General features: G+C 41.2%; 1 protein-coding gene across 4 annotated transcripts in view; it reads right to left on the bottom strand.

Moving 5' to 3' along the window:
- The window catches only part of pitpnm3 (PITPNM family member 3), a 67,191-nt gene that overhangs the window by 5,221 nt on the left and 37,053 nt on the right, over positions 1-24,917 (bottom strand). For all 4 annotated transcript variants that reach the window (XR_003841398.1, XR_003841399.1, XM_029517160.1 and 1 more), the window contains exons 6-18: positions 20,914-21,103; positions 19,516-19,638; positions 18,696-18,883; positions 15,239-15,393; positions 14,627-14,797; positions 8,119-8,325; positions 7,762-7,910; positions 3,106-3,222; positions 1,280-1,396; positions 1,044-1,192; positions 748-897; positions 400-583; positions 104-232 (exon numbers count right to left, since the gene is read on the bottom strand). Coding sequence is in view for 2 of the 4 variants with exons in the window: in XM_029517160.1 (XP_029373020.1) it covers positions 104-232; positions 400-583; positions 748-897; positions 1,044-1,192; positions 1,280-1,396; positions 3,106-3,222; positions 7,762-7,910; positions 8,119-8,325; positions 14,627-14,797; positions 15,239-15,393; positions 18,696-18,883; positions 19,516-19,638; positions 20,914-21,103 (2,029 nt within the window). In the remaining 2 variants the exon portion in view is untranslated. The remainder of the gene's footprint in view (positions 1-103; positions 233-399; positions 584-747; positions 898-1,043; positions 1,193-1,279; positions 1,397-3,105; positions 3,223-7,761; positions 7,911-8,118; positions 8,326-14,626; positions 14,798-15,238; positions 15,394-18,695; positions 18,884-19,515; positions 19,639-20,913; positions 21,104-24,917) is intronic.

Raw genomic sequence — 24,917 nt, 5'->3', positions numbered from 1 at the left:
GATTATGAAATGAGGAAGACTGCAAAGTTGAACTGAAACAGGAAGACAAAATGAGTTGCTAAAGAAGAGTGCAACAAATACAATATTTAACCAACTAAACCACCTGGCACTGATTCTGGTATTTCTTCGAAGGTCTGCCAACAATATAAATTTGTGATGGGCTCAGGTCAAGCATGTTGTAAACAGAGATGTCCTTCATTGAGCCATAAGCAGAGTTGATCTTAATGTGACACTGGAGAAAAAGAAAATAATAATTTTAGGGTTTGGCATTTTAATGCGCGCACAAAACTGTGAGCTGTGAGGAGGAAAACAAGAAAAGAAAATATAGAAGGATAAGAAAAATAAGAAGGATTAAATGCCCAGTAAATGTCAACACAATGATTTGTCTCAGAGGTCTACCTCCTGTATGAGGTTTCTGAGGAAGATGGTCTTCTGACGCAGCGGATCATGAACGAGGCCTTCAGAGAAGAAGATCATCCCATGGGGAAAATTGTGCTGCGAGAGCCAGGAAACCACACGCTGCTTCTGCATATCAGGACGACCTGTGATGTAGATGATCAGATATCCCAGGTCCTGCCAGTGCCTGTACGTGAATGAGATATTTATGAGTTATAAGATTTTCATTTCAAAGCTATTCGGGAGTGGCATTAACACAGAAAGGACATGCTTAAACGTGTAAAACGCTTTTAAACTTTTATGTCCTTCAGAACTGTTTTTGTACAACCGCACACATTCAGACTCTGTTACCTGACCACATCCACAGCTCCAGGGCGGACTTTTGGGTCACTCCCCATGATTGACACACTGGCAGCAAAAGAGCCATCGATGCTGAAGACCACACACTCCATGCCACGTGGCAGCACAGTCAAGTAGGCCTCTGCAAACGTTTGGTCTCCCCTTGGGATAGGAAAAGATTGTAGAAGTTCATGAGTTAGAAGTTCATACACCGATACAGTGCACAGACATAGGATCTCATTCAATAATCCACTCCTTCCTCCATGCATTGCTACATTTATTTCATAATTCTGCACATGGATGCTTACTTGACAACCATTTTAATTGGATAGACTCCCAGCCCCAGCTTCTTGCTCTTAGGTATGGTATACACGACTCTGCCGCTGCTGTTGGTCACCTCTGTGTCAAAGTATACCCAGCGGCCAGACTGAGGCTGTGTCATCAGCAGGACGTCCACCTGACAGGGACAAAGTGAGCTACCATGTAGAGATTAAAGTCAGTCTCTCACACACCTATACCAAGAGCAATCTGTCGCCCCTCTCACCTTTTCTCCAGTCAGGGTCACCATGTCCAAGGGGCCGTACATGAAGCGACCAACCACAGTTTGAGGTCCATCCTCGGTTGCAATGATATCGTTCACCCTGTGGTTGGCTGTAACGTTCTACAGAATAGAGCAAGAAAAAGCACAAACCCTTCATTAAGATCAGTAACACCACAGCTGAACCCCTTTATGGAAAGAATAAAAAATGGAGTGCAAAAAAGACACTAAATGGACTGTGAGGGGCTCAAAACTGAGCAAGCTTGAGACATGGACTGACAATTGATGTGGACTTACACTGCTCAGACAGTGTGGTGTCTGATTAAGCCCTTGTGAGGACCCACTAACATTAAATCAGTATTTGTCCTTCAGAAGAGAATGCAGCTGAACTTCATATGCTTTCATGTTACATTTAGAGATTTCAATGGCTGTGAAGTACACAGTGTGTGACCTTGGAGAAAAGCGAGTTAACGCTTGTTAAGCTTTTTCATATTGTTCCATATTTCACAATCCAGTCAGTACCTCCTAGTAAGCCAGAAGAAAAAAAGAGATGATGCATTTTATGATCATTTATCATCATGCTAATGTTTAATTGTCAGACTTTGTTATGGGTCACAATGAAGAAATTAATTTAGAAATTTTCCTACTGCAAAGATGGTTGTTGCCCTGTTGTCGCTCTAATGAGATCAATCAAGTTGTGGTTGTATTTTGCCAGTCATATAACTAGACTGGCTAATGATAACTTATAGTTGTCTCCATTGATATTCATAACCTCCAAACATGTCCAAACATGCACACACATCACAATCCTAAGGGATAGGGAAGGGAGGCCTTCTTATGTGAAAACAGGGAAGCAACATGTGCTTTGGTATTATCACACAAAAGTGTGGAAGAGATGAGCTGGAGATTCAGACCCCCGGCTACAAAACAGCACCATGTTCGAAAAAAAGAAAAACAGGCACAGTAGTGTTCCCTCTCCAGCTGTGACAGACCTCTTAGCAAGCAGAGGAAGATCAGAAATAGATTCCAAGCCTATTGAATAGTATCACTCTGAAGCGTATGAGCTGATGATGCCCGCATTGAATCAGTACAGAGCTGCTCTAAATCTCCACACAATGAATTGCATTCAGGGCAATGCAGCTAGGGAGCTCTGCCTTCCTTCACATTAATGTCACTTGGCAGAGGTGATGTATGAACAAGATGACAGTGGAAAAAGGAAACCATCACAGACCCAAATATAGATATTTCTCTCTCCGTGGTGCTCCTGTTACAGATCCAGGTCAATAACCTTGTGGAAAGTAAACGGTACCTAAATTCTTACATGTTTATAAAATGGCAGACAAAAGGAGCATTTGATATATAGCAACATGAACTTGTTTGTTCTGCTCTGCACGGCTCTGCATCATTCTGAACTGAGCATCTTTGTGCGTCAGAACTCCAAGGTGACAGTGTGAGTATTTTAAGAAAATCACACCACAAACCATTCACACAGATCACATCATAAAGCACAGAAACATCAGTTATTTATAATGCATTTTTAGTTTAGTTGAAAGCAATGCATTGGAGAAGAAAATACTTTTTATGCTCTGTGTGCGTGCATGTGTGGGTGCATTTCTCAGAATGAGAGTGCCTCAGAGAAAATATTCCAGGTTGTGTAATGTTTAACATCAGAAGTCAGAAGTGCTTTGTTAAAATATTCATACATTTGATCCCATAAAGTTTGAATATGAGCTTCTAAAAATGCCTTCAGTAGCAATAAATTCACATTTCCTTTAGCAAAAGTATATTTATACAAAAACCAAACAAACAAGAAACACTAACAAATTTACTACCCTTAGTTTGACATGCGTCCTCCTTCGTTGCCATTTTTCTCGTGGACTGGAGGGAGACAAAGGAGCCGAGTCTAAATGGTCTGCTTCCTGGGTCTTCACACAGTCACATCGCATAAGCTGCCAATAAAACACATGGACAAATTTATGTGTAAGCGCAGGCACATAAATGCACATGTCTTCGAAATCACAAAACCTGAATACCTAAAGTAGTAAAATGAGTAAAATGTGCATTCATTCAAAAGTTTCACAGGTCCAGGGTTCTGTTCTAATCCTAACCCTAACCCTACCCAACTTTGTGAATTAATATATGATTAGTTTAGGCAGAATTATTTGGAAACACTCCATTAAAACAGGACTGCCTTTGTTTATATCTTGAAGAGGTACTGGAAAACAATTCAAAGATTTAGTTACTTCAAGGCTAGAAATTGAAATCCCTTTTCATCAGATGGACTTCAGCACTCCAAAGACCATAGTTGAATCATGGCAGCACTTATGCTCAAAAGAAGTAGGAAAGCAGATCACATCGTTCCCACGTCAGCTTCTTTGCACATAGCTTCTTGTAAAATTCAGAATAGAATTTAAAATTCTCCACTTCCCCTCCAATACACTTTATGGTAAGGGAACATCAAATCTCACTTCCCATGATGCAATGTGTTGTTATGTCCTCTTCCATCCCTACATCTGTCTGCATTCATATCCCAATGGTGCATGTTACTAACTCAGCTCTTCTCTCTCCTACCATCTGCCCATTGCAGCCGCAGCTGGATTTTTGACTGAACTATGTCAGAACAGGGACATTTTATGTTCCTGCCCAACACCCACTGCTAAAAGCTTTATTTACATTGACTATCACTTGTTATTGTGTGATATGATTTGGTGCTATACATATAAAATGGATCTGTTTCACCTGACAGCACATTGACAGTGAAGAAAAGGCCGTCATGCCTTGGAGGATTTACCCCTTGAAATTATACCTGCAATTATATTTGGAAATATATGGAAAGCTGTCATGAGAAGAGCAATGCTGGCACTGATTAAGGGCTAAGGATTGATTTGAAATACTTGAAATAAAATTACGGTTCCCTACTTGAAGGAGATAATGCGTAGCATTTCTGATTCAGTCACTGGGTGGCTTGGACCTTGAGGTACTGTGTTGCTAAACAGTTGAAATTCATACACTGACTTTGGACAGAAAAAAAAGGGTTTCATAATAACTCTGTGCAGCTCTTAAATACCATATCAGGCAATTAATGTAATGTGGCAAAGAGTGGAGCTGAAAACCACTCGTCTGAAAATCTTCAAGTTTATTAGCTTTCTGATGGTGTTGGTAGTGTTGAAAAGTGTGCATCGGTCCGTAGCAAAGACTCTTGATTAACAGGTTGGTCTGTATGACTTGAGAAATATTGAGGTGACGAGGTGACCCTAAATTTAATCTGACAAAAAATCTAAACTAACTCGAAAGAAAGTTTACACATATTTAATTTTCTAGATTGTCATACAATTTCCAGGAATTCATAAATCAGCTCAGAAACCCAGTCAGATTAGTTCAAAAACAACCACAGTCCATCTTGCATTGTGATCACACCAGCCACCATGCCAATAAACATGTTCCCCAACGATTCAGTAATCTTTACCACTTCATTACATGAGAACTCTCACGCCTATCTTTAAAATAAAACCTCATTATGACCTCAACTACGACTGTAAAATTTTATGTCTGTGTCTTGCACATTTGTGACGCTATCGTAAAAAGGAACATCTGTCTACTGACAGACATAAAATCACCTGTCAAAGCAAGAGCTACCTCTGTGTTTCCCGCTGCAATAGGTATCTCCAGGAGCACATTTTACCGTGAAGACAAGCACACAGAGGAGATGGGAAACAACATCGCCCTCACGCTTGTGCTGCTTGTAAACATGTTTGATAAAATAGCCTCAGCTTGCCTGAGACTCAACCGTGAGGTGTGAGATGAATCCCAAACATTTTCACACAAGATAAATGCCTGATAGTGACCTTCCCAGACTACCATAAAAAGCAACAATCTTGAATCACTCATCACAGCTAAATCATGTGTCTGCGTTCTCAGCTATAAGACTGCATGTCCTGACTGACTACAGATTGCATCTTGAAATTACGTACACAATATTTCTTGTTAAAATGCCTAAGAAAATAGCTGTGTACAGTGTTTATGACTAGCCACAGTAGATATTGGTATTAATCGCTATCCGACTGATCAGCGAGTCATGTGTGCAGAAGGAGCCCGGAAAAAACGAAGCAGCATCTTTCTTATATGCCGTCTCGTTTATGAAGCAGGAAAACACATTTAAATGAAAAATGAAAACTGCTGTTCCACAATTTACATAAATTGGTTCAAATAAATCACAAAAGACAAGAACGGTGTTCCAGCCTGTCCAGTTGCTGAGCGGATGGGGCCACGTACCAAGTGGGCACATCCATCAATCAGGCATGACGTTATGAGCACCTTCCTATAATTGTGTTGGTCCCCTTTTGCTGCCAAAATGGACCCATCGAGGCATGGACTCCACCAGACCCCTGAAGGTGTGCTGTGGTACCTGGGACCAAGATTTTAGCAGTGGACCCTTTCATTCCTGTAAGTTGTAAGGTGGTACCTTCATGGATCGGACTTGTTCCTCCAGCACATGCCACAGATGCTCGATTGGACTGAGCTCTGGGAAATTTGGAGGCCAAGTTAACACCTCAAACTTGTTGTGCTCCTCACAGAGTATTATCCCTCTGAATGGTTTGCAGCAATGCTTAGGTAGGTGCTACGTGTCACAGTAACAGGACCCGAGGTTTTCCAGCAGGACACTTCCAAAAGCATCACACTGCCTCCACCAGTTTGTTTTCTTCCCATGGTGCATCCTGGTCACATGTGCTCCCCAGGTAAACGATGCACACTCACCAGGCCGTCCACATGATTCAAAAGAAAGCGTGATTCCTCCAAACAGGCCACCTTCTTCCACTGCTCTGTGGTCCAGCTCTGATGCTCATATGCTCATTGTTGGGGCTTTCGGCGGTGCACAGTTGTCAGCGTGGGCACCCTGAGTAGTCTGCAGCTATGCAGCCCCGTACACAACAAACTGCCAGGCACTGTGTGTTCTGACCCCTTTCTATCAGAACCAGCACTAATGTCTCAAGCAATTTGAGCAACAGTAGATCATCTGTTGGACAACACAGGCAATCAATGAGCCTTGGTGGCCCATGACCCTGTCGCCCGTTCACTGCTGGTTCTTCCTTGGACCACTTTTGATAGATCCTGACCCGTGCAGCCCAGGAACACCCCACAAGAGCTCCTGTAGATACTCTGACCCGTCGTCTAGCCATCACAGTTTGGCTCTTTTCAAACTTGCACAATCCTTATGCTTTCCCATTGTTCCTGCTTCTAACACATCAACTTTGAAGAGAAAATGTTCACTAACTGGTGCCATGATGGAGAGTGATCATTGTTCTTCACTTCAGCTGTCAGCAGTCAGGATGTTATACCTGATCGGTGTAAGCTCTGAGCAGGTGTCTCTGGATTGACATCCGGCTGTTGCGAGTCTTTCACCACCATGTATTGTCGCTCTATACGAGAGTAACAAATAAAGGTGTAAATTGCCGAAATAATGATGAAAATAGGTTAATTAATTGATTTCCTCTTCACCCTTTTTTGTCCGTTTCTGGGTCACAGAGTGCTGGAGCCAATCCACACTGGGCAAGGGAGGGGTACACCCTGGACAGGTCACCGGTCCATCACAAGGCCAATGCACAGACCAAGAACAACTCACACTCACAGTCAGACCTACAGACAATTTAGAGTCACCGGTTAACCCAAACATGATGTCTTTGGACGGAAGAAATCGTAGTACCTGGAGGAAACCCACACAGGTACTGTGAGAACATGCAGACTCTGCACAGAAAGGCCCCAGGCTGGGAACCAAGCACACAACCTTCTTGGTGTGGGGCACCAGCACTAACCACTGTGGCTCCGTGCTGCCCATGACACTAATAATGATAATTCTAAAAAGAAGTTGTATGTATAGCATATTTATGTCTATAGATACTAAATGTATTTTCAGTGATGAACAGTAAATTTATTTGCCAGCTGAATGTCTGGGTCCAGCATCTTCGGACTCCCACCACTAAAACTCTTTCTATATGTTCAATTTGACACAGCGTAAAAATATTCGGGCTACAGCTTGCCAAGAATAAAATGGATGATGAAGTGATGTGAAGTGGCTTCACTCTGCTCTCATTCTGTCATCACGGCATTTTACATACACACAAACGACCCTGGAGGCAGCGGGCTTGGGGCAGAACACAAGCGATTTATTGAGGCTGACTGGGTATATGTTCAGATTTATGGCCTGAGCAAGAGATTGGGACTGTACTGCTCTCTGTTATATAGTTTCATCCATTCTCAGAGCAACGTGTGCAACTAAAACCTCAATAACTTTGATTGAAGAACACTTTTTCGAGATATGAGTCAGAAGAATTCTGTAATTTAACCCAATTGAAAACAACCTGAACTGTCAAGTTTTTTGAACAGTACTTTCACTTTAAATGTAAATTTGTGTGATTGGATAGTTAATAATTCAGCTGGCACCTTTCCCAGGGTGTAAGATCTGCCGCGATCTGTCAGGAAGACTGTCCTACCTGTCGGAGGACAAACGCTGCCACGTCAGTGGATTCCCAGTAGGAAGCGTGAAAAAGATGCGGCAGCGCGACTGTTGGGAATGCAGTCAGCACATCAGGGCAGTACAGAGCAAAGTCCAGCCTTTTGGAGCCCCACCAGCTACTGGAAACTGAAACAAGCACACACACGTGCAACAAGGCATAATTACTAAAGTGCATCTGAGCACTGTTTGAAAGCAGTTTGGTTTTACTGTATTTACTTAAGTAAAGGACCTAAATATATCCTCCAACACTGCGTGAAGGACTTGGAAGTCAAGAATAGATGTACATGAGATAATTGAATAAATGAGACAAGAGCCATCTTTCCTTCCCACTCACTGTTAGAGATAGTGTTTCCCAGCTGGCCAATGGAGCAAACTGAAATTTCACTTTCCACACTGGTGATGCTGGCCCTGCGAACTCCCTCCTCCCCTCCTCCTACTCCGCCCCCTTCGGTCTTAGTGTCAGAGGACTGCTGTGAAGCTGGACCAACATGGATTTGCTCACCTTCCAAAAACACGTTTGGATGGCTTTGGATGGTTTGCTCTATGGAGGCAGAGAAGAAAGAGAAAACACAAGGAAAAACAGGGAGGGAAGAAAAAGGGAGATGCTTTGATCAACAACTGACTGGTCTCAGTCTTTAAATCGATGCTGTTACTTTGCCTAATAAGACAAGCTCTTGCTGTGTTTCTACTTGCTTTGTCTTTCATCAAGGAAAACCAAAGACAAGGACTAAGTAGTTGTACAATGTCAGACCGCATTTAATTCTTCATGGGTTTGAATCCAATTGTATTTGCTTTGGAAGTCCCAGCTTCGTGCTCTGGGCTCCAGCTGGCAATACAAACAATTTATCGGTTTGGTTCTTCACTCCCACTGGCACATCTCTGTGCAGGCCTTCCTCTTGTTGCTGTTGATAATACTGTATAAGTCAATTTGGATTTTCGGTAGAGACATGGTTTTACCAGACTTTATGGATCTACTTGCTAGTCTGTAAAACACAGAGCCCTGCCAAAGCATACAAGCAAACGTCTACCAGTTCAGCTCAATGGCACAATTATGGTCAACTGAATAACATCCTGGGAAAAAAAGGAGACTCATACGAGATATAACTCAACATTTACCTAACTGAGACAGCTGTAGAACAGGAAGGCCAACAATGCAGCTATAAGGCCAGCCTTCCTGTCTTCCCCCTCTTACTGTGTCATGACACTCAAAAAGTACTTTCAATTTGACTTTTTAGGGGATTAATCATGATCCTGTCAGCTTTGCCTTTTATGCTTGCCGTGGATCTATTATGAGACTGGAGTGGACTTGGCTCACATTGTCATGAACCCCCTATGCTTACAGCTGTGCTGCATGGTGTGCAACGGATGAAATGTTGATGACCAATAAACCAACCCATGCAAACAACTTAATGGGGTATACAAGTCAGGAGTTAAAGTGTCGACATTGCCGCTTCAGTGTCATGTCATTTACTTGCTCCTGCTTATAGTGATAGATATAAGTCCCCTGTGATGTCTCTTGATGTTATGAGTGGGGATGCACAATATTATCAGCACATTATTGGTTTGGGCCATACTCGCTCTGAAATTCAACCATCAGACGCTATCATAAACCAATAATATCACAGGTCATAGCTTCTTCGAAAGAACATCCAACCTTGACGCCATGTCCCTGGTATGAGGATGAAACGTGCAGAACAATGTGATGACGGGCATCTTCATGCAGCAGGAGCGAGAAAGCTAAAATGTGTGTCTGTACTACTACCACTATATGCAACAACTGCTATATGTGAATGATGAGAAGAGGAACCAAGACCAAGTCTTTCAACACTACAAATGTACTTTTACATTGTGTTTGTTGATAAATAATTATAATAAATAAATAAGGTTTAAAAAAAACAAAACAAAACAAACAAACAAACAAAAAAAAAAAACGCAAGTTAAAATATTAGTTTTATTTTGCACTAGCAATGAATACTACATTTGTTTATTTTCCATACAGTTTGTGTGCATATTGCCAGTGGGCCAACACAATAAGGAGTACGCAGAATAATATCGTCTGTTACTTCCACAACAGGGGAAATTAGATGATCTCTACAATTAACTGGAGGGTGGGGCATCACTATCTGTATCAGTTATCGGCCAAAGTAGTTGTAAAATACTGGCATATTGAATATTAGCAAATATCCTAGATGGAGTAGATGAAAGGTGAATTCTGGGAGCTGGAACAGGGTGCAGCATGGTTTGGTCGAGCTGAGATGAATTGAGAGGAAGCTTACTTCTGAATGTTGTCAAATTTTTTATGAGAGCTGCATCTCTGAAAACAACAGATGCCCTTGGAGGTCTCCTCTGACACAGTTGTCTGTATTTATGTGACCTCCACTCACAATAAACACAAATGGCGTGTGTGCCTGCACCCTTTCAAATACAGGTATCGGGGGTTGGTTTGTATGCGTGCATCAAACTTTTTACCCCTGCTTGTCAGTTTGGCTCACAAAGCAGGCAGTTAATGCCAGGTGAGTCCATTTTCCAGTGAATGCTTGATCTAAATAAAAAGTCTGATGCAGCCTCATGTTTTGTTGGGGTGTCTGTTAAGGATCAGCATGTGCAGCAGAATACAGATGAATAGTCGGCCACTAGGAGGTGAGTGAGTGAGAGTACGGTGTGGATAATACATTCCACAGTCACTGCTCAGAATAAATCCACATTTGGACTGTGAGGATGGAGATGAAAGAATCTGATATGTATTACTGTTGCACAGACTGGGTGCCATATTTTCAGTGTAATGACCATTAGTCTCAACAGTAACAGGGAGAAAATATGTTTGTTTTTAAATTAAATTACCATTTTTTTTGGTTTGGATGATTTGATGGACAAAACAAACAAATAAAAGGTGTCACACTTAGCCCCACTGGCATTTTTTAAATTTGTACACATTTTTTTGAAAATTAAATTACAACACAATTGTTGTCATTGCCATACAACAAGCAAGCTCTTTGCATGGTAGCTCTCTGCCATTGGTGTCTGTGCGAAAGGTTGCATTTTCTAATCTTAACTATAATCCATTTTTTTAAATTGAAATATTGGGTAAAAAAATTATTTCAAATCCTACTGTATTCATTTTAATTCATCAAGGTCACACAAAATATTGTAGTTGCATGTTAGAACTCGTAGATTCTGCACTTTCCTTGGACAGAGAGAGAGAGATTACTTTATATGAACTGTTAATTTAGCATATTATCAGTAAGTAGTCAGTAAGTAGTCTGTGACGTGTAATTAAATCTTTGAATTTTTTAAACTCAACTTTCTGAGCATTTTCGCCTTTGTCGTGGTAACTCAGAGACACAGGGAAGAGTGAGAGGGGAGATTTTTGAAGAATCAGGCAGGTTGTTGGACATTTCTGACTTGGAAATTGACAAGGAAAAATTACCATCAACAGCTGAACACAGATCACCAGCAATTCTCTTTAGTGTGAGAGTGAGGTGATGAGCAACTCCTCACTGAAGAGAGGGCCGGCATATATACTGTTTAATTTATGCCTACCAATCAATGTCAGCTGTCAATTATATCTGCTCTAAAGTTTTTAAGAAACTGGAGAGAATGCATGCACACACACACACACACACACATGCACAATCACCACTCTCTGTCATCTTTAATAGTCATTAACACGCCCTGCCACAGACCCCCTAGAGGAGCTTTATTCTCTTATTCTCTCTGTCTCTGTACAACTCTGTGTTTCTTTCAGCAGAATAAGCTAAGAGGAGAGCCAGAGAGGGGTAAAGCAAGACAGAGTGAGAGAGAAAAAGAGACAAAGATAGGGAGAGCTACAGTTGATGCATTTTACATAAAATTTCAAAAGATATGTTGTGGGGAAGAGCCGAGATGAGACAGAGGAGTGAATACAATGGATACTAGGAAAGAGGACACAAAGGGAGAAGAAAGGACGAGCGTATGCATTGAAACATATTTGAAAATGAGGAAAAAGAAAAAATGGTGGAGTCACCAGACAGAAAGATTATGATTCAACCACAAGGCTGGGAGAGTCAAACAGCTGATGATAGTGTTGAAAACATGCAGAGACATGCAGAGAATTCACAAGGTAATCAACAGTGATTGCAATGTGGCTTTGAAACATCTTTGTCGAGGCAGAAAGAGACTTTTAACACCCTCCCTCCAGCCCTGAACATACTCTCAGCTTCCACACACAAACACACTAAAAACAAACACACGAGTATCTTCAAATTAAAGCATCGTTAGTCAGGTGATCAGTGCTGATTATAATCCCATGTGCATGATCATATTTCCCAACTGACCATAGCTGGAAACCAATAGGACGAGACTCATTCTCTCTATATTAGCAACATTCATCATAATAAAAGCCCACTGTTGATGGGTGTCGATGTCAAAGTCATCCCCAGAGGAGCCAGATGTGATTGGCTCTCCTAGCCTTCATAACAACTGATTACCATATTACAGAGCAGGAAATTGGCAATGTGAGCCACTGTTTTGTCTGTGTGTCTGCCTAAGCAGCAGTGTGTTCTTTTGTTTGCCAATGCTCATGTGCATCTGTCTATCGTTTTTAATTTAATTTGACAGCATCCAGGCCCGATCAATGGAACAAAGATTCAGACCCATAATTAAAACCCAGTGTAGCTTCAAGCTTACGCTGTGTGTCTACTTTTCCACTCTATCAGCTTTGTCAGCACTACTGGCTCTACCAGTTGCCCCGCACTGGTTGAATGTTATTAAATTAATAAATTACAGCTTGCACATCCAGCATCCATTTCAGATGCTTTGTGCTAACATGCGCTAGACATATTTTATTGGTTGTCTATAGGTCAATTAAGTGCGACGGTGGAGGGCCCTTGCAGGTGGTGAGCAAGTTCAATCCCAGGCCACTGTGGCACATGCGCATCTGAATGACGGGGGACACAGACCAGCACAGTGGTTTTGTTACACCTGGGAGGTTTGTGCAGATGATATGTCAGAAGTCAAAGTGACACTCAGAGAGTAAAAAAATGTGTCTGAACTAATGTCAACTTGTTAAATCTGCCTGCTCTCTTTTTCCTTTCTTTTCTGCTGCTGTCTAAATGTGGCAGCCACCACATCAAATTAACAGCTCTCTGGAGAGTTGTGTAATTGGGACTTTGCAGCAGTGGGCTATCAAGTAGACCACAGATGTACACAAGGGAGACTGTACATACAGTGGATTTCCTGTCAGCTGGGACTGTGTTTCTTTGTTTTTTTCTTGTTTGGCTTATGATTGTGTCTCTCCAACTCTCCCTTGCGTGTCTTCCTCCCCTGTTTTTGTGTGTCTTGACGGCGTGGCTATCTGTGCTGGCTCCTTCACTCCTCCTCACTACATTGTTCAGCATGCTTTTGTGATAGCAACTCTCTAGGCTAGCCAGTATTTATTTTCTTTCCTCTTGTGTTCTTTGCAAACTTGCTCCTCTCCTCTCCTGTGCTCTCAGTTATCCATTGTGTCAGACCAAAACTCCCATCAACCCGCCTCACTCTTCAGCTAGATACCATTCCTTCTCTCCACTAATAGTCAGCCTGCCTCCAGCCTGCCTGTCATTCCTGAAACCGTTGATTTATGCTAAATAATACTGAGATGTGCTTTTTATCTTTCATACATATAATTGGGATGGTCAAATAATGATCATTAGTTGATTTAATGAAATATTCGACTACTACTGGCATAATAAGCACTTTATTTATCATCAGTGTTTTCTGTTTTCTCACAGACTGCATCAGTGAAGGATGCTCACTCTTGCTTCTCACAGTGAATAATTATTACTTTTCTCATTAATTTCATAATTAGACAGAATTCTGCAACTGATTTATTAATGTCCCACAGTACACAAGACTGCCATATGTTAGGATAGCATTCCTTTTCTGCTGACATGCTGCAGTTTGGTCGATCGCCAAGTTGTGCTGCTGTCTTCCAATTATGTTTAGTAGGATTTATGAAATATAATCTACTGGTCCTAACTGACCCTAAACCTAGTCACCTGAAGATCGAATGTTTGGTTTGTACCTTAACAAAGAGGACCTGCAGTGCTCCCAGAAAATGTAGAACTAATAAGCAAAGTGGAAAATACGCTTTGAATTATGCAGATTTCTAAAGATGGCATGTTGAGTAAAAAGGGTTCAGATAAAACCGTGTACCAAACCACAAAGTCTTATCTTCATCTATCGATTCATGCTCACAGGCCTGTTGGCATTAGCAATATTTCTTGTCCTACTTTCTCTCAGTGAAGTAGGTGGAAAGGGCAGCAGGAACCAGCCGACGTGACGTACTGTAACTGCTGTTAAGGGTTAAGTCTCTTTGTCCCAAAAGTGGGCCAAAAGATGATTCAAATAAATCAGTGGCTCATTAAGGACTCCGTCTCCACAATCATGCCCTCCAGTGGGATTACAGCAGAATGGTGCTATATCTAGCAGATAAATATCTCACATAGTGTGCCTGATCTGCAGAGAGCTGTAGCGCACTAAAGGTACCGCACCACAAGAACATGAAGTATAATTACTCCGGGCCCCAGGCTTAGGGGTCAGGATTTACCTCACATTGATGGAATTGAGGCTCTATTTGCCTTCTGCATCTATCAAAATTCACATTACAAAGTCACAGACTCATTCAGCAGCAATAGTCTAGTAGGACTACAGGAATCCCTCAAGGGCCTCAAGAGAGCTTTGAAATGCAAAATCCAAAAAGGTCATTTATGTGGCAACACAATTACAGCAGAAAATAGACTGACCTATTGAATATTCAGGAGGAGCTGCTTGTGTCCTTCTGTGCTCATAAATTGATTTTAAGCTTTTCAAATCACCCATCTTACCTATGAGCAGGGAGCGTCCGTCTCCAAGAGGGTAGCGCTGGTAGCGGGGCACGGCAAATGGTGGCAACTTGTGGAAGAGAGGCTGGAGCAGTGGCTCCAGTCTGGAGGCTGAGGGATCCGAGGGGTAGAACAGGTTGAAAATCTGAGAGCAGGCTGGATGGAGCTGGCTCACTGAAAGTGACAGACCAACAAATGCATTAGACAAAAGAATTACAATCAACAGCAGATTTAGATGTCAAATCCAGGAGGAAATTAGTGCTTTACTCTTTTTTAATTGCTAAAAAAACAACCCCAAAAGCTAGTCTTTGTACAGGAAATAATTAAAAATGAGAAAAAGTATCCAGTAATGTGTCATATTGTTCTCCAATTGCACTCATGCAAACTTCATTTTTGTTACAACTTTCATACTAATTAGTGCAGTTAACACAGCTTTATATTGTACTGACAAGCTCAAAACAAATCAAAAAGAAAAAAAATTGCAGACTAATGGATGCACACAAAATTATTGTTGTGTGTGTGTGTGTGTGTGTGTGTGTGTAAGCGAATGGCCATGCAGACACACCTATACGAAGATTTGCATTCTCACATACACATTGTATGTCTTATTCTCACCCTGGACATTTGGCAGCACGGTGCGTCTCATGGCCAGCACGAGGCCCAGAGGACAGCCCAGCAGGAAGCAGTCTGACACCTCAAAGTCGAATCTGCCAGGGTTCAGCACTAGGCTGGCATTACTGCTGCCACGTTCTGTGCTTTCTTTCATTAAACTGAGGAGAAAACATAATACTCATCTACAAGCAGTTGAACAATGTGCATTTCCCTTTTTTTTTCTTGTTGCTATTGGCTACCACTTGAAAACAGTTGGTGTCTTAACTCTTTGTCCAACAAGGCCGCCCTGGTAGCATGTTATCACAATGGCCACTGCTGTATGACATACTGTGCTGTATATGTTTCAGCACTGACTTTCAAGTAATCAGTGCTGAAGAGTGACTGAAGTAAGATGATGATTGTGATACAGAAGCTGAGCATTCTGTTGATTTGTAGGAGAAAAGCCCAATTCCCCCTCCACCCATGTCTTTATCTTGTCACAGATGAACCACTGATTATTTTTGGGGGGCCAGATTCAGTTCTAGATGGCCTTGTTTTAATATTCTGAGGTCACTGTCAGCACTGGCCTTCATGACTCAGCCAGAGCCACTATTCATTCAGCCTTCACCGGCTACATCATGCTTAGAACTGAAGAACATCCAACTAAGTCTCATCCTAGATCTTCTGCCTCACCCCTCAGCCAAATTTCCCCATTAAGCTGTGCGCTGGGAGAAAAGATTAGCCGGCAGTCTCCAGACGTCTTTAAGAGCCAAATCAATAATGCTTTGATTGCCCTCTGCTTTCATTTTGTTTTCTTCTCCTCTCTCATAATGTTTCTATCTTTTCACTTCTCCCTGCTCCCAAACTGTCTGTTTATTTGGCTGCTGCAATCTGTTGCTGAAAAATATCCTCCAAGTTACTGACATCCTTGGAACTCCTGAAGCCAGTGAACTGCTGGGCCATTACTTATTGGATGTACAGTAAAAGTACAAAATGGAGAAACATGTTGGCTTTATTTAAACAAAAATCCAATTTCTGGGTAAGTGCACTGCACATAAAATGTTCAACAACACCTAATTTGGTCTGTTGGTGCAAAAAGAGAAGAGACATTTTCCCAGCCAGAATGGGGCAGATTTTTCCACTTCCCATATGACTGTAGCCAGTATGTTAAACAAATGACAAATTCACTTGATTACCAAACTAAAATATATGCCAGGTCTCCAAATGTCCAGTCTGTTATTGAAGGAGCAGCAAACACGTATCTGGCACTTGTGCCTCCCAGTGGAGTTAGGTTATGTCAATGAGAACTTTCTATGGGAATTATGCACAGATGCGATTTCAGCTTGGTTTCCATCTTCCTTGACATCAGTGAAAATAGTCAAAATGGCCATGAATAAGTCAGCCAAATCTCCTGTTCCATTGACTGCACTCTATTAGGTATTTCATGAGAGAACAGTCACGGCCATTTGCACAGTCAATTCCAAGTCTGGGACAAAGGAGAGCAAGGTGCATGTGGAGAAAAGTGGATTGGAGTGAACCAGAAGGTGAATAATGTCCCGGAAAAGGAGTTTTAATAAGCCCCCCTGGTGACTGAATGTCCACAGGGGAAAAGAGCAAATACAGGAGCAGAGCTCGCCCTTCACACAACAAGGCTTGGGCATAATCAGTTCAAGAAGTGATAGATTAAAGGTCCAGTGCATGAACATAGGGTCTCACAACTGTGGTTTGATGAGCTCCGATCTTCAGTGCCTCTGTGGCTGTGATAGTGTGAGCCCGGTGGAGCATGTTATTTGGAATGGAAACGCCAGTGGCTTGAGCTGAGACAGCATGTCAGCCATGGCAGCCAGCCGTACACTCCTGCCACCCCAGCTAAATTCACCGGCAGCTCTCAGTCTCACACAAACTGGCTGGGCACAGGCACAGGAGGTTAGTTATAGCTCAGTAGAGGCAGGTAAGCATGCAGGGCAGTCAAGCTACAAATACTGATGAAGATGAAGTGTCATTCCAGGCAGTACATTCCAGGAAAACCCGAATGTGGACTGCCACGCAACATCTGGGCCATTATACGGACCACTGGACAAACACTTTTGGACAGAAATGCAACTCTGATGTCTGACATGACATTGTTGCCAACTTGAGAGTGTTTGAACAAAATTTTGGCAGAATCACAATGACAATTATAAATTAATGTAAAAAATGCTATGTAAAAACAAGTACACTACCAGCCAAAAGTTCAAAAGGTCCTCTTCATTCATCAGGTGTGTCCAAACGTTTGACTGGTAGTGTATATTAACATATGTGTAAAGCACGTATATACTGGCAATGCTCAATGGCACTGATTCCACAAGTCTCTGAAGCACTACTGTAGACACAAACAACTCCCTCATTTAACATCATTCTAAAATCTTCAAAGTATGCACTTCAGTTCTGATCTGGTGACTGCCATGGCCATAACATATGATTTACATCCTTATTATACCTTTCACTGACGCCTATAGACTGTGGACCTGTCACCCTTGAAAAGGCTACTCCCATCTTTCTTTGTTACTCGAGTCCCTTCTTCAGTCAGTAAACTACTTCCTTCAGGACAGCACGGTCCTGATAATACATCAGAGTAGTGACACATTCTTCCAACATTTTATCCAGGCAGAGAGTTCATAAGTCTTTCTATTACAGTTGCACCACTTTTACCATTGTTTTTTTGTTTTTTTTTTTGCTTTTTATTTTACCAGTGTGTCGCTTATGTATGTTCTTTTGCTTTTTCGCTTTATTTGATCTACAACTGCTACCAGTAACACACACACACACAGCTATTCCACCAATCAGCAGACAGTTGTTGCATAGATTAATTTGATTATAAGCTGTTTGTTTATAACGTGATTCTTGTGAAGAGGTAAAACAGTCTGATTGGGATTAAGGCAGGTGGCTTGCGTTTCATAGTGGATGTACAATATACAAGGTCACTTTTTGCTCGGAAGGCATGCATTATTTATTTATTTTTACTCTTGGCTTTCATTTCCTTGGCATTGACTGATGCCACATCCTTTTGTACAGTTAGGTTGGAGTTAAGCAAAGCTTATACTGACTTGTAGCAAAGAAGATAGGATTTTTGCTTTATTCCCTTGTATGTGGATGTAGGTGAAAGGGGCACTCAGGAACAGGATGTAGAGTGCATATTTTATGTATGTGCATAAAGGTAAACAATGCGGTTAAAACACTTATCATGACACATGCAATCTGATCCAAATATTGCTTTTTAAAGTTTAAACTGAACGCTTGAACTATTCTAGAGTGAAAAGATCTGGAAATTGACTGTTGTTATTGGAGTAGACAGCAATGGCACGTGCTTAACACCTGTTCATTGATTTGCAATAATGCCTGCAATTGCAAGCCTGAGATTAAAAAAAAAAATCCTTATAAACACCTCTGTAAACAGTCACAATGTATCATTATGTGGATATGTTTGTGTGTGTTGCTCCACCTGGGAAAAAAGCTGTGCTGTGCAGTGGATGAGGTATCTCCATCATACGAGTCGCTCTGCTTCCGGCTGAGTGGCAGCCCACCCTGACTGTGCCCCTCGGTGGGGGCAGAGATGTCGATGTTGCTCTTACTCAGCCTCTTGCTAGAACTGAGACCCGGGCTGGACTTCCCGAGTAGGCCCGAGTTGTCCTGGAGGGGAATGTAAGTTTAAAGCCCCACACACTCACAGCAGTGGCTGCATCAAGAGATGACACGAAATCAGATGAGAGTTGATGTGTTCGCCCACATGAACAGTTAAATGTGCAATAAAAAAAAAAAAGTGCCTGTGCAGGATTGAATCTGTCAGACAAGAGTGGAGCTGAATGGCAAAGGGAAGGGAAAGAACGGGATGGAGAGAGGGAGGATCATGCAACATTTAGCAGGAGGCAAAGAAGAGAAAATAACAAGCTGCTCCAGGAGAGCACAAACGTGTCAATGAATATGAAACAGACACACACAAACACACACACAGACTCCTAAAAATGGACATTCGCATTAATCACAGAATAACGGTGACCCACACAAAATTACCCTCCATTTGCAGCATGCAAGTTCATAAAAGCACTGTGCCATTGTGGCAGCGGTATACTGTAGCGTATTAATGAAAGCCATTCTCAACAGGGCTATTTTCTGACCAAACTGGCTTTAACACAGGTACGTCCTCTTAATCATTCATCATTCATTCATTTATCAGTTAAATATTCATTCACCAACTTTCCAAAAGTACACCCAGTAGCTCTGAGTATCATCATCATTACCTCTCTGTAACACTGAGCTCATACCTTCAGGCTCTCTGTGCTGTTGTTCCTGCTGCTGTCGTTGGGGCTACCAGGCCTCGGATGGTTGCTGAAGCACAAAGCGTCAAAGCACAGCACGCCTCCCACACAATCGCCCATCAGGCATACCTGCTTGGGAAATTCATGATTTAGAAGCTATTCACATTTGATGATCTCAGTCATCAAAGGCTTCCACAGGGGGACATTTGGAGAGGGATATGGATGGAATGAAAGAGAGAAAATGGCATATTTGAACCATAATGTGTCCCAATCTCTTCCTACATACAGTGCAATGCAAACATATGGTTGAATATGAAAGAAGTCAATCAGTCTTACCAGAAGATAATAATGCAGTATAAATGCCAATTAACATTATTCAGTCTATTCCTGCTAATAGAAGAAAAAGTGGGAAAAATGCACCCATTTTAGTGCATTCATCTGTGGAAACTCTAGGGAAACCATTTTGGCTGACCATCTGGGATTACTGTGCAGGTTTTCTTGTTTTTTCTCATTTGGCTAACAGCAGGAGAGCATCAAGTGCCAATCCATGCATTATCTTTCTCTTAACAGTAAACTATTACAAGTTTAAAGTGCTAGAATTTAAAAACATACAAACAAACCAAAAACGGCAGAGGCAATTACAAGTCAATTGATCTGCAGAAAAAAATATTGTTGAGAAAAAAAATTACGAGGGTGACATTTGACAATAATAGAAAAGTTGTGGACACCAAATGAATGGATGAATGAATGAGGAGGAGAAATAATTAAATGACAATTTTAAGAAATATCCATCTATCGATATCTCATCCAGAGCCAGGGAGCTGAAAGTGCCAACTATTAAACCATGCATCATCTACCCACAACAACGAGAACCAGTCATGAATAACAGACTTTGCGGTAATCGCCTTTTGTCACCCAAGGGGCTGTTAACTTGTGCCTTACTTGACTACATTTAATATCTTTGGTCATAGCTGAGGGGCTTATAAAGACAGTATTGACCAGTAGCATTCGATCCTGCATCCAATCTGTGCACAGCAGCAGCTGAACTACAGCGCCTTACAGACATAAAATGTGATTTTTTTTCAATTATTGGATGGATTAGTTTCAATCTGTTCTATATTGCATAAAGGAACGTTTTTTGTTTTTTTTTATGATTGAAGCTAATCAAGGACACCTGCCTAAACTAATGCTGTTCAATTTCATTAGTGAACAATCCTTTCACAGATCATAACAGCATTAGAGGATACATCTTGTTACCAAGAGCCTGGTACTTGTTATGTAGAACACAGTGACTCATTTCCTCTTTTCGCATTAATTGATTTCCATTTTAGTGTATATAGCCCATTACTCAGTGAAGAGACCAGAGTGTACTTCTCCACTGCCCTCTCCAAAGACTTGACACACCTGACCCGTAAATCCCTGGCCATCCTCTGACTGCAGGAAGCTGTGGTAGACCTGGTTGGCTCGGGAAATGACGGTTGCTACAGCATCCTGGTAGCGCGGTGAGACGATAGCAAGGAGGGGAAGGGCGGCCAGAGGTAGGTGGTCCACGCTGCTGGACACACAGCTCTCATCATAACTGTACGGGTTCAGACTGGATGGGCGGTTGTAGGCAGGATGAAAAAGAAGAAAATCACAGCAAGACATCATTAATTTCAGTGTAAGCAGTCCCTTTGTTTTGTGTCCCTTTGAAAGTCAGTAAAATGCCAGTTCCGTATATTTAGTGTCTAAATCATTAAATGTTAGAGAAAGTTCACAATGTTCCACCCATCCATTAATGTCTCATTCAATCTGTTTCTTATGCATAAACAGATACATGATGTGACAATGGTACAATGTGTGTCTGTCTCACAATGTAAACAAGGAGAGGAGTGACAATGATTTTAAGAAATCAGTGACCACCGACACCTCGCGTCACAGGAGGACACGACTTCTGTTGGATTATGATGGCTGAGGATTTTCATTTTATACTCTAACAAAAACATTGACAATGAAACACAGATATTCATATTCCAATGTTAACAAGAATTGAATTGTGTTTCAGTTTGCTTCGGACAGGTCACTGGCCTTAAGCCCCAGACGTGATTAATTTATGTAGCCTGAAATCACTAATTTGATGCGCATTATTTAATAAACTGCATGGGTGTGTAAGTAATAATAGCTAAAACAGCAACAGCAACACTGTTCTCCTAAGAGCAAGCAGACCAGAGGAAATAATACATTCAAAGGGGTCTATTTTCAGCTTGAGCAGCAGGATGGTTTGTTTGGGAATGAGTCAGAGTAAACCACAGTGCCCACTTCCATTGTTAAGTAACAAAATGTCTCCCGTTGTGGGGTTGTGGGGTTGAATTATACATTTTTATAAACTCATTATGGAGAGGAGGAACATATCAGGCTGTGAATATATAGGCACAACTTGTGTGATGGACAAATAAATTGTTGTTTTTGCCCTTTTGTGTTTTTTGTTGTTTTTGGGGTTTTTTTTTTTGGCGAAAAAAAAAATCTGAGTATCATCAATGAGGTAGAAATAAAAAAGGAATAATTTAACAAACTTTTATCTTATCTAATTAGCTAATGGCCAACTCCTGGGCCCTGGAGTCGCATTAGTTATTGGCACTGTACACTTTCCACTTCCAAGACTTCGGGTCTATGCCAGCTCATGAAATACAGCAAGAAAGTAATAGTTTTGAACTAGTTTCAAGATGTAATAGGTCAAACTTTTTCTTTTTTTTTTCATGCTTTAATTTCTGTAAGGCCATCTTTTTGTGCTCTACATTGCTTGTGCTATTCCATGGTCATGCACACTTACCCATCACCGAGGTTCACATTTTAATAATCCTGCAGCTCAATGCCTCAGTGACAGTACCTACTATGATTATATTAAAGTTGAAATGACTTGAACTGAAGCACATTTTGACTGAATAAGACTAAATATCAATCGTCTGAATTAAATTGAAATCAACTAAATGAGCAAATGAATGTATTTGTTGATGGGTGGGAAATATTCTTTTTCTTCTAACTGGTCTGTCATCATTTATTTGTAATTCCAGTAACATCAATGCTCTTTTGTGCCTCTGAGGGTTTTAGAACTTTGTTCTCTTGAAGCCAAACATTGTGTTGCTATAGTTACAATACTGGAGAAAAATAGAAGTCTGTATCTAGCCATTGACACAAAAAGACTTGTGAATGACTGAGACCACAGCAACATAATGTTCCCTCGGTGTGAATTCTCAATGTGCATTTTCATTAGAATCTACTTTTGGGACCAAAACACTTTTAATTACTGTACCCAAGTAAAACCTCACATATTTCAGCACTTCTCCAGAAAAATAATTTATGTAATTCCATTATCATTTCTTGTTTTAAATTGGTTTAATTGGTTTAATGGTTGTGGCAGCCATAGCCGATTTGTTTAGCAGCTACAAAATACCACACCGCAGACTTTGGGAAGAGACGAAACAATAGATCTGATGGTTGTGCTCCCAACATCACAGTGTTCAGCAGCCAGTCTCTGACATCTGCGGTGGATAAAGCTACCTCCCCATTGCACCCAACACAGATCTGTCAGTGATGGGGTTTTTTTTTTATTAATATCTGCAGCTTGAGTGAACAAATTTTAAGCCTACATATTCTTCTTGGCAATAAATAAAAAGATAAAATTAAAAGATAAAATTAAAAAAATATATGTATAGCAGTTTGTTTATTATTTCTGTAAAGCTTTGTTATTTGCTTGGTAGTTCTCCCAGTGGACCTAAATTAATTAGCAACAATTCAAAGGGTCACTGATGTGTTGCTGTCAGACGTCACCTGACTCTCCAGATGCTGTTTGCTCCTGCAGTGTCAACTCTGTAGTGTATGAAACCTGCTTCTCTTTCCTTAGCAGCATTTTAAAAGTCTACTTTAGCACCTGCTCACCGATGCAGATTTGAAAGAAAACAGGAAAAATGGGAAGCCTGTGTAATATATTTAGTGTCACTTGAACAGCACAGCACACAGCAGCAGTGTGACTCCATTTACAGAAGCCTCTGTGAAAATTTTCAAGCTCCAGCAATTTTCGTCACAGAAATGGCAACGCAGTAGGCTTTGGGGAAGACTTGCTGTGCAACAAAATAGCATCAGGTCATGACATACCTCATGATACTTGTTTATTATGTTTCTGCTTACTGACTTATGGAAGTGAAGTATGACGAAAGCCCCCCAAATATACTTTTAAGGATTTAAAAGAAGCTTTTGCAGTTACTTGCCCTTGATCAGTCTTTTTAACAAATTCTGCTCACATAGACACACACAGCACAACAACACACTTGCTGACAGAGAGGTAAAAAAAAAAGAAAGAAAGAAAGAAGGAAAAAAGATCCAATTAATATTTCAGACACAGCTCATCCTCTGAATGGGGTTCGCAAGTCACACTGCAGGAGCAGAGGTTTAACACCTGCTCCACTGTTCAATAAATGTCTGCTGAGCCACTCATTATTTGCATTGCATAATTACATGATTATGCAGGCACTTGTTAGTATTATTACCACAGAACAGCCATTGTTTTACATTCAGAGGAGTACCCACAAGTGATTCGTTTGGGTGTGTATGTGCATTTGTGCAAATGCCAAAGTGATTTCTGCTTTATTTGCTAACACAGTTTATGGTGCGACATCCTTGAGGATTGCATTGGTTTATTTTCCGGGCAGAATCGGTTATCCTTAATCATTAATGTCTGTGTCTATAAAGAAACACCCACTTTGGAAAGTCTGTTCTAACATCCACACCCAATCTACATTTTATTGGCTATAATTATTCTTAAAAATAAAAACTGTAATTTACTTGGAAATGTTGGTGAGGAAAATAATGGCTGTGATCTCAGGCACAAAGTTTTGCTTAGAGAAAAACTAAAAAGCGTTGTATTTGTTGTCAGAGACAGATGGCATTCGGCAGTCTGCACTTTATAGTGTGGCTCGATTAAAAGCACATGTTCATGCAGAATGTCATCTAACAGTCTTCAGACCTGACATCAATCAGCCAGCACACACACACAGCATAATTCAAATACGCTACTTGTGAGAGTGTTTGCTCCCAAGTGGAGGCACGTCAGCCGAGCCCTGAATGGTGGAGAAGTGGGGCTCACATTGCAGCGATGAGTCTGCCCCCATTACTTCAAAATATGAGTCATTCCCTCATTAGAGGCAACATTTATGCAGTTTACATCTCACTGCTTTATTTAGTTAAGAGCAAGAGATATTGACTAAGGTTTCATACTTAATCCATATGCCTTGTTGATTTTTTTTTAAATAATAATCTTAAATTTAAATTACTGCAAAGTAATTTTTGTGCAGCTCTATAGTGAAAAATGTACAGAAATCTCCCTCAAGGTCTGGTGGCAATGATATGACAAGGAGATCCAGTCCGATGGCAGG

This window comes from Echeneis naucrates, chromosome 13 (assembly GCF_900963305.1).
Source record: "Echeneis naucrates chromosome 13, fEcheNa1.1, whole genome shotgun sequence".
NCBI lineage: Eukaryota > Metazoa > Chordata > Actinopteri > Carangiformes > Echeneidae > Echeneis > Echeneis naucrates.
Note: the sequence above shows the minus strand (reverse complement) of the source record. Positions and strands in the feature narration are given on the sequence as shown.